The sequence below is a fragment of the Hemiscyllium ocellatum genome, chromosome 21, assembly GCF_020745735.1.
Source record: "Hemiscyllium ocellatum isolate sHemOce1 chromosome 21, sHemOce1.pat.X.cur, whole genome shotgun sequence".
Classification (NCBI taxonomy): domain Eukaryota; kingdom Metazoa; phylum Chordata; class Chondrichthyes; order Orectolobiformes; family Hemiscylliidae; genus Hemiscyllium; species Hemiscyllium ocellatum.
The window spans coordinates 61,124,042-61,142,263 of NC_083421.1; the positions used below are offsets into that span (position 1 = coordinate 61,124,042).

General features: G+C 46.5%; 1 protein-coding gene across 3 annotated transcripts in view; it reads left to right on the forward strand.

Moving 5' to 3' along the window:
• The window catches only part of sh3glb2b (SH3-domain GRB2-like endophilin B2b), a 120,812-nt gene that overhangs the window by 34,050 nt on the left and 68,540 nt on the right, over positions 1-18,222 (forward strand). For all 3 annotated transcript variants that reach the window (XM_060841566.1, XM_060841565.1, XM_060841567.1), the window contains exon 2: positions 15,214-15,355. In XM_060841566.1, coding sequence (XP_060697549.1) covers positions 15,214-15,355 — 142 coding nt within the window. The remainder of the gene's footprint in view (positions 1-15,213; positions 15,356-18,222) is intronic.

Here is an 18,222-nt window from a genome sequence, read left to right on the forward strand (position 1 = left end):
CTTTCTCGCTCTCTCTGGGACCATGGTGATTTTGCCTTTGGGATTATCGAATGGCTAGTTTCTGTTCCCATGAACAAGGGGATTGGAGTGCAGGATGTGTAAAGAGGTGGGGGAGGAGGTAACATGTGGAACTGTTGGCAATCTGTACTTTAAAAAGATAAACAGCAAATTCATCTAAACCCTGGTCACCTGTGTCCTAGATCCTGTTCAATCACCATCCGTATGTGTCTGTGTGAGTCAACAGCTCAGGTTTAAGATTCTTATCCTTGTTTACATATTCCACCTCCCTCCTCAAGTGCTAGACCCCTTTACGATCTCTGCTCCTGGGAACACCACCCTCTGCGCCACTCCCCATCCTGACTTGGAAATATATCACCGTTCCCTCAGTGTCACTGGCTCAGAATCCTGGAACTCCCTCCCTAAGGGCATTGTGGGCCAACCCACAGCACACGGACTGCAGCGGTTCAGGAAGGCAGCTCACCCCCACCTTCTCAAGGGGCAACTAGGGATGGGCAGTAAATACTGGGCCCAGCCAGCAACACCCACATCCTGTGAACAGATATTCACAAAAATCAAAGACTTGGCCCACCCAATCTGTGCTGTTGCTTTTTAATTTACCAAAGCTGTCCCACCCCCATGTCTATTCCCCCCTCCCACTCCTGTCAATCGCCGCCCCCCCCCGCCACCCTCCTGTATTTATCCAGCTACCCCTCAGTCCAGCTTCTGACATCACCCGCTCTGTCTGACTGTGCGTTCCAAATCTGTTCAAAGACTTCTTTTGATGAGGAACATTAAATGTTTCACCTGCCTATTTTAATTGTATCAAAGAGTGCTCTGGTTCTTGGTGCACTGCTGCTTCAAGTTGACTTACTTTATTTTTCAAAAGAAAAATTGGATTAATTGATCTGTAATGAATTCAGTTTCTGCTCTCCAATTCTCATGCAGATGAGCAACCGTGTGTGTTTAACTCTTTGAGAATAGTTACTACGGGCAGGGTGGTTCTGTCTGGATTGCTGATGGTGCCCCTTTACCTGCCTGTTATAATTCAGGGCTGTGGATGGAGATAGATCCACAGAAACAATACAGCACCGAAGAACGCCATGTGGCCCATCTTGTCCATGCCGACCCAAAGACTCCCAGATGCCTTTTCTTATCCCATCTTCCTGCACACGGCCCGTAGCCCTGCAGCTCAAGGTGTACTTTTTGAAGGAGTTTATGGTCTCTGCCTCCACCACTGACTCAGGCAGCGAATTCCAGCCACCCCTTCCCCCCCCCCCCCCCCCCCCCCCCCCCCCCCACCCCAAATAAAAGCAACTTTCCTCACGTCCCCTCTGCCATTGCCCTGAGTCTCTAACCCTGGCATTTTGAACTCTCTGCCGAGGGAAACCGATTCCTCCTGCCTCCTCTATCTCCACCCCTCACCATTTTGCAAACCACAATCAGCCTTCCCTGCTCCAAGGAAAACAGCCCCAACCCTCTGAAGTCTCTCCTTGTGGTTACAATTCTCCAGCCCTGGCAATATTCTCGTGAATCTTCTGTACACTCCCTCCAGAGCGATTCCATCCTTCCTGTAACATGGTGACCAGAAATGCACACACTACTCCTACTGTGGTCTGCCCAGTGACTGACACACCTTCATCATTCTATCCCTACTTTTATACTCTATTCCTCTGCCATTGGAAGAGAACAGTCCATCTGCCTTATTTCTAACCTTACCTACTTTAACTCTATCTTTAGGGATCTTTCAGTTCATCTACCCCTCTGTGTGTTTCCATTTATTGTGTATTCCGTATTGACCACCCTATGGCGATGGTCTAGTGGTATTGCTGCTGGATTGTTATTATCTGATCCAGGTAATATTGTGGGGACCCAGGTTTGAATCCTGCTATGTCAGATGGTGGGATCTGAATTTCATAAATGTCAGGAATTAAGAATCCATGAATTCATTGTCAATTGTTGGGAAAACCCATCTGGTTAGGGAAGGAAATCTGCCATCCTTACCTGGTCTGGCCTACATGTGACTCCAGACCCACAGCAATGGGGTTGACTCTTATTTGCCTTCTGGGCAATGGACAATAAATGCTGCCTGGCCAGTGACTCCCTCATCCCATGAGTAAATAAGGGAAAAGTAAATGCATTACCCCACTATTAGAGTTGACCTCCATCTGTCACTTTGCCTACTCCACCCACCCATCTGTACCATTTTGGAGCTCCGAGCTTTCCTCTGCACTATCCACTACCCAGCCAGGGTTTATGTTGGACATAGGGGAGGCTGCAGAGTTTTTCCTCAGCAGAAGCGGCTGACCAACATTCTGTCCCATTCCTAGCACCTGTCATTGGCAATTGGGTTGGGAATTGACCTAGAACGCACACACCCACACACCACCTGCTTCTGCCAGAGATTGCTGGAGAGCAACTCAAAACCAGGCAGGGCCAACACTCACCGTGTCTCATAAGGTCCTACAGCAAGGAAACAGACCCTTCAGCCCAACCAAGCCATGCCAACTCTAATCCCAAACTAAGCTAGTCCCACCTGCCTGTTCCTGGCCCAAATCCCTCCAAACCTTTTCCCTTCAGAGAGCAGGAGGGGCGTGGAACGCACTGCCTGCAACGGTAGTAGACTTACCAACTTTAAGGGCATTGGAATGGTCATTGGATAGACATATGGGTGAAAATGGAATAGTGTAGGATTGATGGGCTTCAGATTGGTTTCACAGGTCGGTACAACATTGAGGACCAAAGGGCTTGTACTGTGCTGTAATGTTCTACCTTCTATTCGTGAACTTATCCAAATGTCTTTTAAATGTTGTAATTGTACTGCACCCATCACTTCATGACCCTCTACAGAACAGCTGCAGGGATGTGGAAATGTTTAAAAAATAATATCTGAAATAAAAATGATTGTTGCACATTCCTTCCAACCCTTCACCCTCCTTTGGGTTCCGCCACAGATCTGTACAGTGGCCAGTTCTGTTTAAGTCTTTCATCAGGCAGCGCTTGAACGAGGATCAGAGCAAAAGGGGAAAGACAAATCTTTGAAAATACTTGATAAAAATCCTATTTAAGTATGTACAAAGAGCCCTTTGTGTAAACACAGACACAGTCCACAGCTGAGTGAGGAACCTGAAGGTACATTTCTGACCCCCTCCTTTCATGCGATAACTCAGCACCTGTATAGTTTAAAAACATTGGGTTTTAAATCTCTGGAGTGATCCAGCATCTTGTCTATCAGTGAAACAACTCCTCAAGCCTTTACCAAAGGGCTCAAGCTTGATGTGTTTCTTGTATCGCGTCACCTTGACATTTAATTAAGGATTGCTAACCCAGAGAGAATTAGGTTAATCTGCGTGACATAACTGGGAGCATGCGAAGGAAAAACAAGTCTGAGGGTTTTTTAAAATTAAAAATGTTTTCTTTTTCTTGTCATTTTCATTGAATGGGCCTATTTATCTGCTCTAAAAGACATAGGAATTGGAAATAAAGATCATTTGATGCTTTGGTCAATGATTGAATGATGGAAGAAGGTGTTCTCTTTCTGATTGGCTGTGGGGCAACCAATGGCAGATGTTTGGGGCTGGGACCAATGGGGAGGAATCCTCTGGGTATACGCCCAATCCAGGTTGGTAACTGTAAGGTCTGTGCATGGCCCTGTGTTTGGTGCCTCAAATTTAAAAATTGCACAACACCAGGTTATAGTTCGACAGGTTTATTTGGAAGCACTAGCTTTTGGAGCGCTGCTCCTTCATCAGCTGGTTGAGATATTTTTGGTGTCTCAGACACCGAGTTCTCCAATTTCACGTAACCTTCCCACCCCTCTCCCAGCTCCCTTTCCAGCCCCTCCCTTCCATTTCTCCCACCGATCTGTACTTCCAGTCACCAGCCAAATTCTCCCATCATTACCTCACCATTCCCGACCCTCTCCTCCCTCAGCCCCCTTTATCTGCAGCTCCCCCACACCCACCCCCAGCTCTGAAGAAGGGTTACACCTGAAATATTGACTTCCCCACCTCCTGAAGCTGTCTGGCTTGCTGTGTTCTTCCAGCCTCGCGCCTGTCTACTTTCGATTTCAGCATCTGCAGTTTCTTTTTGTCTTTAGACCATCCACGTGTCCATATGTTTTAACAGATTAAGGTGAAGTAACAGCCTAGTGGTGTTATCAATAGACTATTCCTCCAGAGACCTGCAGGTGATATTCTGGGGATTCGGGTTCAAATCCCTGCCACGGAAAGGATGGAATTTGAAATCAATTTTTTTAAATATCAGGAATTTGGTGTGGGTGATGATATTGTCGGAGAAGCCCCATCTGGGTCACTAATGCCCTTTGTGGAAGGAAACTTCCGTTCTTACCTGGTGTAGCCTACACGTGACTCCAGACCCACAGCCATGGGGTTGACTCTTACCTCCCCTCTATAATGGTGACTTGGTTGTATCAGTCATAAGGAAGTCACAAAAGAGAAACCTGCAGCAGTTCAGGAAGGCAGCTCACCCCCACCTTCTCAAGGGGTAACTAGGGACGGGCAATAAACACTGGGCCCAGCCAGTGATGCCCACATCCCACAAGTGAGTGAAAAGTAACTAAAGTATTGCTCTTGATGTTTTTTTGCTTTTGAAGCTGTTAATTGGTTTGGTCCCTCTGCGCTGAAACAGCAGTTAGAGGGGTGAGGGGTGGGAAACCGGGGGCGGGGGAGAGAGAGACAGATGAGGAGGAAGAGAGAGAGCATGAAAGAGACAGAGATCGAGATACAGATCACAGCACCTGGAGCTTCTCCTGTCTCTGGGCCCCTTAACACTCCCACAACCCACCTCCGCAAATCAATGGCGGCACGGTGGCACAGTGGTTAGCACTGCTGCCTCACAGCGCCTGAGACCCGGGTTCAATTCCCGACTCAGGCGACTGACTGTGTGGAGTTTGCACGTTCTCCCCGTGTCTGCGTGGGTTTCCTCCGGGTGCTCCGGTTTCCTCCCACAGTCCAAAGATGTGCGGGTCTGGTGAATTGGCCATGCTAAATTGCCCGTAGTGTTAGGTAAGGGGTAAATGTAAGGGTATGAGTGGGTTGCGCTTCGGCGGGTCAGTGTGGACTTGTTGGTCCGAAGGGCCTGTTTCCACACTGTAAGTAATCTAATCTAATCAATCCCACATCCCCCTGATATTATTGTCCAGGGCAGACCCCCTCAAAACATTTCAAGAAAGTGGCCCAGAACTTAATTTTACTGTTTGTTTAAGCAGATGTAAAGTGGATATTCCAGGAGAGATGCAGCAGGTCAAACCACTTGATTTTAAACAAAATAGAATTTATTTACACGATTACTGAATGAAAAGAGAACAGAATGCCAAATAACTTAACCTATCCAAAAGCCCAATTGAATATTCCCACTTAATGATGCTGTTCCTAATACAGAGGAACCGCGATTATCCAAATGTTACGGGTGGGGAATATTTTGATCGGTTAATTGAATGCTGGATAACACAGTTAGCCAAGTGTGGGGACCTTGTGACCTTGTTTGGAAATTCCGAAAGTCAGTTAATCAAATGTCAGGTAATTGAGGTTCCTCTGTACTTGCAACAATCCCCATAAACACCCCTTGGCACAAAACGTAAAACCAAGCCTGGGGTCTTACAGGAGAGAGATGTCACAGAGAGAGGACCACCCTGGTCCTGCTCCTTTGGGTTCAGCAGTTTCACCATTGCCTGACTGCTGTCAGTGAATAGCCAGACCAAGCCAAACCAGAGAAAAGCTGAGCTGGGAGAACTGACCACTCCCCTTTTATTATACAGCATTTTTTTTAACTTGAAAGCCTGTTGCCTGTGGCAGTATCTGTTTTCTATAATCAGCCTGGCTCTAAAGAAGCTTCAGAGTCTGTGTCTTTTACAACCCCTCTCAGGGGAAAAAAAGCCAAGGACAACATAACCTTGTTAAAGGAACAACATCATCACACTTATCACTCCTGTGCACTCCCCCATCACACCTCCATCCTTATCATGCCCCAATCATAGGAGCAGGAGTAAACCATTCGGCCCTTCAAGTCTACCCTCCCATTCCATATGATCATGGCTGACTCTATATCTCAATGGTGTATTCCCACTTTGTTCTCACAGCCCTTGATTCCTGAATGATCTATCTCTTCCTTGAAAGAGATCTCATCAAAGCTCAGGTCCAGCCCCTGTTCCCTCTAAACTGTGTGCCTGCCCACGTGCAGCCTGTCCAAGGTTCAGTTGATAGCGATTACATTGACTGCCCCTTCAGGGAATCACTGCTATATGCAAGTCTCAGAGGCTGAAACATCCCGAAAGTAGATTACAGGGAGCACTGGTGACAGCACGATTTTCTCAGACAATTACACACAACTTGATTGTTTATATTATACAGCGAGCACCGTTGCTTTGAACTTGACCCCCTGCAATATCTGGACAGCAACATCAAAGAAGATAATCGAACTGTAAAAGCACCACAAAGAGGAATCCCATGTGCAAACAAGAATATCTTGAACTAACACTGATGGAGTCAATTGTCACAGGACTCCAGATTTCACTTCCAAGTTTAAAAATGGACAAACCTTCCAATAAATCAGCACAAACACCTTCACTTGTCATAATCAGCTATTTCTGTCCACGACAAGTGGGTTTTGATAATTGAGAAAAAACACTTTGCAACCGAGCGATATGAATTTTCTTATTTTAAATTGAATTTAAATGTGCTTTAAAATGCAAAGCAGTTTTCTCCCTCCCCACCCCCCCCCACCCCCCCCCACCCCTCCAAACCCCCATCTCTCTATCTCTGCCTGTCTCACTCTGTCTTTCCCCCTGTCTCGGTTTCTCTCTCTGTCTCCCTCTCTCTCTTTGTCTCTCTGAATGTCTCTGTATTTCACTCTCACTCTGTCTCGCTCTCTGTCTCTCTCTTTCTGTGTCTCGCTCTCTGTCTCTCGCGCGCTCTCTCTTTGTCTCTCTGTGTCTTGCTCTCGCTCTCTTTCACTCTCGCTCTCTCTCACTCTGTCTCTTGTTCTCTTGCTCTCTGTCTCTTGCGCTCTCTCTCTCCCTTTCTCTGTGTTTCTCTGTGTCTCAGTCCCTCTCTTGCTCTGTCTCTCTCTGCCTCTCGCTGAGATTCCACCCTCTTGCCCATCCTGGATTGTAATCTCTCTGCTATTGGTGGCCATGTAGGTTTCCTACAGGGTGTTGAAATAGGCACTTGGCACACTTACCTTGATTGGTTGGTGCATTGAGTTGGCTGTACAGGACATTGGTTAGACCACTTTTGGAATATTGCATGCAATTCTAGTCTCCTTCCTATCGGAAGGATGTTGTGAGACTTGAAAGGGTTCAGAAAAGATTTACAAGGATGTTGCCAGGGTCATGATTTGGAGGTGCTGGTGTTGGACTGGGGTGTACAAAGTTAAAAATCACACAACACCAGGTTATAGTCCAACAGGTTTAATTGGAAGCACTAGTTTTTGAACGCTGCTCCTTCATCAGATGGTTATATTTTGAAAAAGACCTGGATTGTTTGTTAGGTCTCTCAACTTTTAGAATGAACATGTTGGTTTCAGTTCTTTCATATGTAAATCACAGAACTTTTTAAAAGTTATATTCTGAAGTGAACTTTAACAATTGGTGTCACGTTGACCCAGTTAATGCATTGAAGGTGTGAGGTGTCCTGTGTAAGGCTGTCTGGCTAGGGTTGGAGGGTTTGAGCTATAGGGAGAGGCTGAATAGGCTGCGGCTGTTTTCCCTGGAGCGTTGGAGGCTGAGGGGTGACCTTATAGAGGTTTATAAAATCATGTATGGCATGGATAGGGTAAATAGACAAAGCCTTTTCCCTGTTTTTGGATTAGTGATGTTGGAAGAGTGCAGCAGTTCAGGTAGGATCCAAGGAGCAGCAAAATCAACGTTTCGGGCAAAAGCCCTTCATCAGGAGTCGTCCGAAATGAATTTGCCCGAAACGTCGACTTTGCTGCTCCTCGGATGCTGCCTGAACTGCTGTGCCCTTCCAGCACCACTAATCCAGAATCTGGTTTCCAGCATCTGCAGTCACTGTTTTTACCTAAAGTATTTTCCCTGGGTTGGCGAAGTCCAGAACTAGAGAGCATAGGTTTAGGGTGAGAGGGAAAGATATAAAAGGGACCTAAGGGGCAACTTTTTCACACAGAGGGTGGGGTGTGTGTATGGAATGAGCTGCCAGAGGAAGTGGTGGAGGCTGGTACAATTACAACACTTAAAAGGCATCTGATGGGTATATAAATGGGAAGGGTTTAGAGGGATATGGGCCAAGTGCTGGCAATTGGGACTAGATTAATTTAGGATATCTGGTCAGCATGGACGAGTTGGGCCGAAGGGTCTAATGACTTTATAAGTTTCCATTTGTCCCTGTGAGAAACGAAGCTCACTCACTTCAATAATTTCAGTCCGAGACAGGATCTGAATCAGTAGCATTGTTTATTACGCTCCTGCAAGAGGGGTGTTGTGTCCACTGTCCACAAGGCGGGGACACACACACAGACACACACACACAGACACACACACACAGACACACACACACACACACACACACACACACACACACACACACTCTCTGAATTTAACGAGTACACAATATTTATGTAATTTGTTTCTCTTCCCTCCTCCCATTGCTCCTCCCCTGTTTACATCTGTTTCTAATCTAAACCCGGCTGTTTATCTCTGAACTCATCCGGCCTTGCCCGTGACAAACTGTTTATCTCTGTCCTCACTAGGCCGTTTGACCACCTCCCTCTGTGGCCTGATTGTTATTTATCCTGCTTCACTGCCATCTGTTTCTGTGTTTGCCAAAGCAATATTTCTTTTATTTACACAGAATCTTATGACCTCTTGATGGTGGTTATTTTTTGTTTTTGCTGAAGCAGGATACAGATGCTTGTAACTGTTAGTACAGGCATATCTAGCTTAACCTACACCCTCTCCCCTCACAGCACCTTATCTATTTGTCTGTAACATCTACCATTGATTGCAGGCACATTTCATTCTTGTATGCGCATTTTAACTAACACAAAAACAATTATATATTTCTTTCACATAGTTTTCATTCTTGTTAACTCAGCTCTTGGCTGAAACAATTATACATTGGTGTGAGTTCATTTACCTTGCATAAGCAATTATGATTGCAGAAGTAACACTACTTTATCTATATCCCACAGTCCCTGTTTCCTTGATGAAGTATCTTCAAACTGACCAAGTCTTTGGCCTAATATTGAATGCCTGTGTGTCTGTGTGTGCCCCCCAGTTCTGCTGTAGCTTTATGTTTCTCTCTCTCTCTCTGTCACTCAGTCATTGGCTCTAGGCACCTCGGAATGGTTGCTATGGTGGACATTGATGTTGTCAGAGAGGCTGATATTTGACGTTAGGAATTAACGGCAGCAGTCGGGCAGTGGGGAGGGGTGTGTACCCTGGCTGCAGATTGTGTTGTGGGGGCGGGGGAGGTGCAGCCATAATGTTACCAGGTTCATCATCCCAAACTCCACGCCAGTGCTCTGGGGGAATGGCGTTCAAATCCCACTACAGCAGTTGGTGCAGTTTGAATGCTATAAAGGTTTGGAATTTAAAAATTGTAGTCTCATGGAGACCGTCATAGATTGTTGGGAAAACCCATCTGGCTCACCCTTTGGGAGAGAGTAAAGATAACTGCTGTCCTTACCCAGCCTGGCCTTTATGTGACTCCAGGCCCTCTCAAATCTGGTTGACTCTTAATTACCCTCTGGGCAATTAGGGATGAACCTGGCCTAGCCAGTGACACCCTCATCCTGTGAACAAGTAACAAACACACAGGGAGTGAGTTTGACTGAATCCCTGAACATACCAGGCTCCGGGACGTCCCTGGGCCTTAGGGCTAATCCTACAACTGGGAACTAGATCCCCTGCCTTTGGCGAGGGCTCCATTATGTTTCCAGCTCTCTTTAAGCCTTCTAGAACAGGCAGAGAGAGATTGGAGCAGGGATCTTCCCCTCTTACTGCCCCTCCCCCACTCCCTGTAAACAACCCCTCCCTGGTTAGAGGGGTTGGTTGGAGTTTGCCTCGTGGGGTTCTGTCAAAACATGGACCACTCAAAAGCTGAATGAGATTAACAGCCCAGGATCAGAAGGCTGGCACCTGCTCGCTCTGAACCGATACCTTATGACAGAGAACGGCAGGAGGCCAGCCTGGCTCTGCTGGGGTTTAGGTTAAAGATTTCATCCGGAGTCCTATTTTAAGCTGAAGACTTGTGATGCATTCAACACAGAAGTGTGCTCTCTCTCTCTCTCTCTCTCGCACACTGTTAAACCCACTCATTCTCTCTGTCAGCCTCTTATCCTCCATTTCTGCCTCCTTTCTCTCTGGTGCTTTATCTCTTTCTTTGTCCCTATCCATCAGCATTCAGGGTTTCAATGTTTAAACCATTGTCCTGCACAGGGCAGCTAATGTCCCATACGGCTGCTGTCTGGTTAGTGGGGGTTTAATCTGAGGGTCACCACGCCTCAAACGAGGGGAGAGGTTTCGAAGGAGAGTTCTTCATGATGACTTCAGCTGGTGTGGGCATTGAACTAACCATTCCTCTAGTAGCAGAATATGCATCATGTTTAAGATACACAGCTAGCTCATCCACTTTTAATCCTGTGTTTGATCTTTAATACCTTCCTTAATCTGGGATCCACCCGTTGCACTTCCCCCATATGGGATCCACCCATCGCCTTTCCCCCGTCTGGGATATGCTTTGAGCCTTTCCCCCAATTTGGAGTCCATTTAATGATCCACTCAACACCTTTTCCCCCATCTGGAATTGCTTAGGGATCCACTCAGCACCCTTCCCCCGCCCCCATCTGGAATTGCTTAGGGATTCACTCTGTGCCTTCCCCCCTAGAATCGCTTAGGGATCTATTCTGTGCCCTTCCCCCATCTGGAATCGCTTCGGGATCCACACAGTGCTCTTCTCCCAATGTGGGGTCCACTCAGGGATGCCCTCAGTGCCCTTCCCCCACCCCGATCCCATTAGTGTCCTTCCTCCATCTGGGATGCCCCTCCCCCACCAAGAGCGATCAAGACCGATTTGATCCGTCTGCCCTGTTGTCTACACTAGAGAGGATGTTCTTGGGCCTACCACCACCCCAGGCCTCACTCCCAGGGAAATACCAGCAAAACTGGTGAGTGAGTCTACATTGTCCTGTGTATTTCAAAATGGAGCTCCAGTGTGTTCATTTCATTTCTCATTGGGTTGAGGGCAGGGTGTTTTAAAAACGATATTATTCTGTTTAGTATATCCCAGAAATTATAAATCCTGGTCTCTGTAAATCGACAGACCTCCCGATAGCTTTTACAACAGTGTCATCTTTACAAAGAGCTATTCAAATTTTTTAATCTGTAAATACTGTAAAACATTTTAAAAGATGGTACTTTCTTGTATTAAAAGGCGAATTTGGCTTCCTTTTGTAACTGCACAAGCCCTACTTTGTCAATCTACTAATGGGCTTTTCTGCAAATGGCAATTAATGTTCCTATAAATTGTGAATGTTAAATCTGACTTTTTTTCTTCAAATGTACTGGGGGAGGAAGTGTGTAAGTTTTTTTTAAAAATCTTAAAATTTTTAAAATTGTAGAGAGCATGAGCCCAGCATGTCTAAGCCCTTAAAAATGCTTAAGAATTTTTAATTTAATTTCTTTATTTTTCTACCTCTGTAGCTAAGATTTTGTGCCGAGCTACCTTTGTACCTGAGAAAATGGTGCCGGGAATGGTGACATTGTACATTTTTCACTGTCCTGTATGTCTATACAGGGGTATACATGGCAATAAAATCTAATTCTATTTCTCAAATTCGCTCATGAGAAATGGGTCAGTGTTTCTTACCCATCCTCAGTTGCCCCTTGAGAAAGTGGGGGGGTGAACTGCCTTCTTGAATCACCGCAGTCCATGTGCTGTAGGTTGACCCACAATGCCTTTAGGGAGGGAATTCCAGGATTTTGACCCAGTGACACTGAAGGAACGGTGGTATATTTCCAAGTCAGGATGGTGAGTGGCTTGGATGGGAACTTGTAGGGATGGTGTTCCCAAATATCTGCTGCCCTTGTCCTTCTAGGTGGAAGTGGTCCTGGGTTTGGAAGGTGCTGTCTGAGGATCTTTGGTGAAGTTCATCTTGTAGATGGTACACACTGCTGCTACTGAGTGTCGGTGGTGGAGGGAGGGGATATGGTGTTAGGTCCCATTATACACATTCTGTAACAACGTGGCTCCAGAGAGATTTGTGTAGTCCTTGTCCATGAGTCAATAAAACCTAAAGACTGTAACAGTTTGGGACAGTACAGAAAGAAGGCCATTCAGCCCAACATGTCAGTGCAAACAGTGTGACCAAAGAATTGAATTCAATTTATTGTCACATGTACCGAGGCACAGTGAGTTAAGTTGCATAGATAGTAAATAATAGGTGAATAGCAGCAAAAACAATGACACAGGTACAGGGGAATGCTAAGTGTTTGTATTCAGTATTCTAACAACAGTAGGGTAGAAACTGTTTCAAAACCGGCTGGTGCGTGTGTATAGGCTTCTGTACCTTCTCCCTGATGGTAGAGGTTGTAGAAAAACATTGCCAGGGTGGGATGGATCTTTGAGAATGCTGGCAGCCTTTCCTTACAACAGGCCGAGTAGGTGGATTCTGTAGATGGGAGGTTGGCCTTTGTGATTGCCTGGGCTGAGTTCCCCACTCTCTGTAACCGTCTCCGATCTTGAATGGTACAGTTGCCATACCAGGGAGTGATACATCCAAACAGAATGCTCTCGATGACGCATCTATTTAACAGGTAAACACTGGAATGCTGATCCTGACATCTCGAGGGTCAGATTCCATAAGGGTTTGTAGTCACATTACACAAAACCCAGGTGAGCCCAGACTTGGAACTTACTGTGGGCTGTTTGAGGCATCATGCATTAGTGTATCTCTGGAGTGCAGTGTCAGTTCACCAGAATGATACCTACATTCGAAAGGTTACGCTCCGAGGAGATTCCACCACCTGGAGTTTAGGAAGTTAAAGGATAATTCAATGAAAGATTGGGCGGCACGGTGGCACAGTGGTTAGCACTGCTGCCTCACAGCACCAGGGACCTGGGTTCAATTCCTGCCTCAGGCGACTGACTGTGTGGAGTTTGCACGTTCTCCCCGTGTCTGCGTGGGTTTCCTCCGGGTGCTCCAGTTTCCTCCCACAGTCCAAAGATGTGCGGGTCAGGTGAATTGGCCATGCTAAATTGCCTGTAGTGTTAGGTAAGGGGTATGGGTGGGTGGCGGGTCGGTGTGGACTTGTTGGGCCGAAGGGCCTGTTTCCACACTGTAAGTAATCTAATCTAATTTCAAAGCTTTGGTTTTCAGGGAGAAATTAATTCTGTTGGTTGAGAATCTAGGATCAGGGCAGAGACTAAATCGTGCAAAATGCTCCTTCGCGTGATTGTTTGGTACATGTTTCAAACTCTTTCCATTTTTAAAATGAAATTTCTGATGGATAAAGTAGAATTATTCAAAGATTGGGTGGGTAATGGAGCCGGGTTGCTGACTTAATTGGTTTCATTGAATGCTAGCACAAGTTTGACAGGCCGAAGGGCCTCCTTTGGGAAAACTGTCCTTTCTCTCAGGAAGAAACTAAGCCTGTCTTATTTGTTTATCATAAACACATGGTGAGATCTTGATCATTTTGCAAGGGGACAGTGATGTTCAAACTCTCTGCTATATTGTCCAGTGAATGTACGCACGCCAAGAAAGAGGCAATGGCCGAGTGATTACTATCGCTAGACTATTAATTCAGGAAACTCCGCAAATGCTCTGGGGACTTGAGTTTGAACCCTGCTATGGCAGAGGGTGGAATTGGAATTCAGTAATAATCTGGAATTAAGAATCTAATAATACAAAGATTTCCTGGTCAGGTGAATTGACCATGCTAAATCGTCCATTGTGTTAGGTGCATTAGTCAGGGGTAAATGTAGAGGAATGGGTGGGTTACTGTTCAGAGGGTCGATATGGACTTGTTGGGCCAAAGGGCCTGTTTCCATACTGTAGGGAAGCTAATCTAATCGAACCGAATGACCATGAAACCATTGCCAATTGTTGGAAAAACCCATCTGGTTCACTAATGTCCCTTAGGGAAAGGAAGCTACCATCCTTACCTGGTCTGGCCTACATGTGACTCCAGACCCACAGCAATGGGGTTGACTCTCCACTGCCCCCGGCCTACTAAGCCACTCAGTTGAAGGGCAGTTAGGGACAGGCAATAAATGTTGCCCAGCCAGAGATGTCTTCATCCCAAGAATCAAGTAAAATTAATCAATTGTCAAATATTTATTGTCAATAGAGGGTTGATTGAAGGTTGAAGTGTCCATGAATTCATGCTATCTCTCTTTCTCTCTCTCCCCCACCTCCATATCTCTCTCTCTCTCTCTCTCTCTGTTTCATTCTCTTTCTCTCCCGTGTTCCTCTGTCTCTGGCCCTCTCTCTCCCTCACTCTCTTGCCCCACTTTCTCCTCCTGCTCTCTATCTCCCTTCCCTCTATGTTCCAACTCTCCATCTTTTCTCCTTCCTCCTCCCTCTCTTGACCTACTTCTCTCTTTCCCTTCTCTCTCTATCTCTCTACCTCTTTCTCTGCCCTCTCTCTTTGACCCTTCTCTGTCTCTTCCTCTCTATCCTCTTGCCCCTCTCCTCTTTCCCTCCCTCTCTCCTCTCTCCTCTTCCCTCCCTCTCTCCTCTTTCCCTCCCTCTCTCCTCTTTCCCTCCCTCTCTCCTCTTCCCTCCCTCTCTCCTCTTCCCTCCCTCTCTCCTCTTTCCCTCCCTCACTCCCCTCTTTCTCCCTCCCCCCTTTCTCTGTCTGATCCCTCTCTCTCTTCAACCTCCTCTCTCTTACCCCCTTCCCTGTCTCTCTTACCCCCTTACCTACCTCTCTCTCTCTCTCTCTCTCTCTCTCTCTCTCTCTCTCTCTTCCTTCTCTCTGTCTCTCTCTTGTTCCCCCCGTGTTTCCCCCCTCTCTTATTTCCCTCTCTCTTCCTCCCTCCTTATTTCTCTCTCTCTTCCCCCCACTTTTCCCTCTCTCCCTCTCTCTCTCTCTCTCTCTCTCTCTCTCTCTCTCTCTCTCTCTCTTCCCCCTCCCTTCCTTCTCTCTCTCTCTTCCCTCGCTCTCTCGTTTCCTTCCTTCTCTCCCTCTTCCATCCCCCTCCCTCTCTTTCCCCTGCTCTTGCCCACCCCCAGTTCACTGAGGAGAAACTGGGACAGGCAGAGAAGACGGAGCTGGACGCTCACTTTGAGAACCTGCTGGGGCGTGCAGACAGCACCAAGAACTGGACTGAGAAGATCCTGCGCCAGACCGAGGTCCTGCTTCAACCCAACCCAAGTAAGATCAGCCAGGGCTGGAGCTTCCATCTCGTACTGCCCTGGATCTGCTCGCGTAACGCTAACATTAACAAACACTCAAAATCAAATGTTGAATTCTAAGGGGGAAACTGTGATTTTGAAAAGGTACTGGAAAGGCTCGATGAGGGCAGTGCTGCTGATGTGATGTACATGGAGATATTTGAAATGGTGCCACACAACAGGCCTTTGAGGAAAGTTGTAGGCCGTGGAATAAAATGGTCAGTAACAACAAGGATACAACATTGTCTGAATGAGTAGGAAAGAGAGAGGAATGATCAATGGATATTTTTCAGGCTGGAGGAAGGTTTCCCCAGGGATCAATATTAGGATTTTTGTTCTTCCTGGTATACGTTAATGACTTGGGTCTTGGCGTGCTGAGGGCGACTTCCCAGATGACACTAAACCTTGAGGAATTGTAAACGGTGAGGGGGACAGTCTGGAACTGCAAAAGGACATTGACAAGTTAGTGGAGTGGGTGGAGAGGTAGCAGATGAAGTTAAATGCAGAGAAATGTGAGGAGGCGCACTTTGGTCAGAAGAACGTTAAGAGACAACATTAAATAAGGGATATAATTCTAAAAGGAGTGCACAAGCAGAGGGAGCTGGGGATACATGTGCACAATCACTGAAGGTGGCAGGACAGTTAATAGTGCACACAGTGTCCTCGACTTTATTAATAGGGGCTTGGGATACCAGAGCAAGCAGGTGATGCTGAGCTGGTACGAGACACTGGTTAGACCTCAGATGGAGGATTATGTACAGCTGTGGGCCCCACATTATAGAAAAATTGCGAATGTATCGGAGAGCGAGTGCAGGACCGGTTAACGAGAACGGTTGCAGAGGATGAGAAACTTTGGTTTTGGGAATCGATTGAAGAAATTGAAACTCTTCTCCTGAAGAGAAGAAAGCTGAGAAACCCGTGACTGGTTTTGGGGAGTAGTTGGGAAGAAACTTTTCCCACTTGGAAAAGGAACAAGAGAGACATCGAGTTAAAGTGAGCGGCAAGGATCTTGGAGCACAGAGCAGCACAACACAGGAACAGGCCTTTCGGCCCATCCTGTCCGTGCTGACCAAGATGCCATTCCAAACTGATCCCATCGACCTGCACGTGGTCCATATCCCTGTATTCCCTGCCTGTCCATGTTTCTGAAACCTTGCTCCCTCAGCAAGGCTATGGAATTAATCAGAGCCACAGGATGGTTGGATAAAATGGTATGAGGGGAAACGGAGAAGCCTCATTCTGGAAGGTTCCGAACACGATGTGCAAAAAGCCTATTTGTCCATCTGCACCAACTCTGTAACCCCTGCAGGTGCAGCTCAAGTATTTAGATTAGATTCTCTACAGTGTGGAAACAGGCCCTTCAGCCCAACTACTCCACACCAACCCTCTAAAGAGTAACCCACCCAGACCCATTTCCCTCTGACTAATTGATCTAACACGAAGGGCAATTTAGCGTGGCCAATTCACCTGATCTGCACATCTTTGGCCTGTGGGAGGAAACCCACACAGACACAAGGAGAATGTGCAAACTCCACACAGACAGTCACCCGAGACTGGAATTGAACCTGGGACCCTAGTGCTGTGAGGCAGCAGTGCTAACCACTGAGCCACTGTGCTGCCCATCTAAGTGTCTGTACCTCTAGCATAAGACCCTAATACATAGGAGCAGGAGTAGGCCATTCAGCCCTTTGAACCTGCTCCACCATTCAATCTGATCATGACTGATCATCCAACTCCATCCCCTGTTCCTGCTTCTCCCCCAACACCTTTTGATCCCTTTAGCCCTAAGAACAGTATCCAACACATAGTCATAGTCATAGAGTTACTCATCCACGCTGAGCAGATATCCTAACCTAATCTAGTCCCGTTTGCCAGCATTTGGCCCAGGGAAAAGGCTTTGTCTATTTATCTTATTCATGCCCCTCATGATTTTATAAACCTCTATAAGGTCACCCCTCAGCCTCCGATGCTCCGGGGAAAACAGCCCCAGTCTATTCAACCTCTCCCTATAGCTCAAATTCTCCAACCCTAGCAACATCCTTTGGAACCCTTTCAAGTTTCTCAATATCTTTCCAACAGGAAGGAGACCAGAATTGCACGCAATATTCCAACAGTGGCCTAACCAATTTCCTGTACAGCCGCAACATGACCTCCCAACTCCTGTACTCAATACTCTGACCAATAAAGGAAAGCATACCAAACACCTTCATTATCCTATCGACCTGCAACCCTACTTTCAAGGAGCTGTTCAGCATCATTCCCTAGGACCTTACCATTAAGTGTATAAGTCCTGCTAAGATTTACTTTCCCAAAATGCAGTACCTCACATTTATCTGAGTTAAACTCTATCTGGCACTTCTCAGCCCATTGGCCCATTTGGTCCAGATCCTGTTGTAATCTGAGGTAACCTTTGCTTCAATGACACCTCCAATTTTGGTGTCATTTGCAAACTTACTAACTGTACCTCTTATGCTCACATCCAAATCATTTATATAAGTGACAAAAAGTAGAGGACCCAGCACCGATCCTTGTGGCACTCCACTGATCACAGGCCTCCAGTCTGAAAAACAACCCTCTACCACCACCCTCTGTCTTCCACCTTTGAGCCAGTTCTGTATACAAATGGCTAGTTCTCCCTGCATTCCATGAGATCTAACCTTGCTAATCAGTCTCCCACAGGGAACCTTGTCGAATGCCTTACTGAAGTCCGTATAGATCACATCAACTGCTCTGCCCTCATCAATCCTCTTTGTTACTTCAAAAAACTCAATCAAGTTTGTGAGACATGATTTCTTACACACAAAGCCATGTTGACTATCCCTAATCAGTCCTTGCCTTTCCAAATAC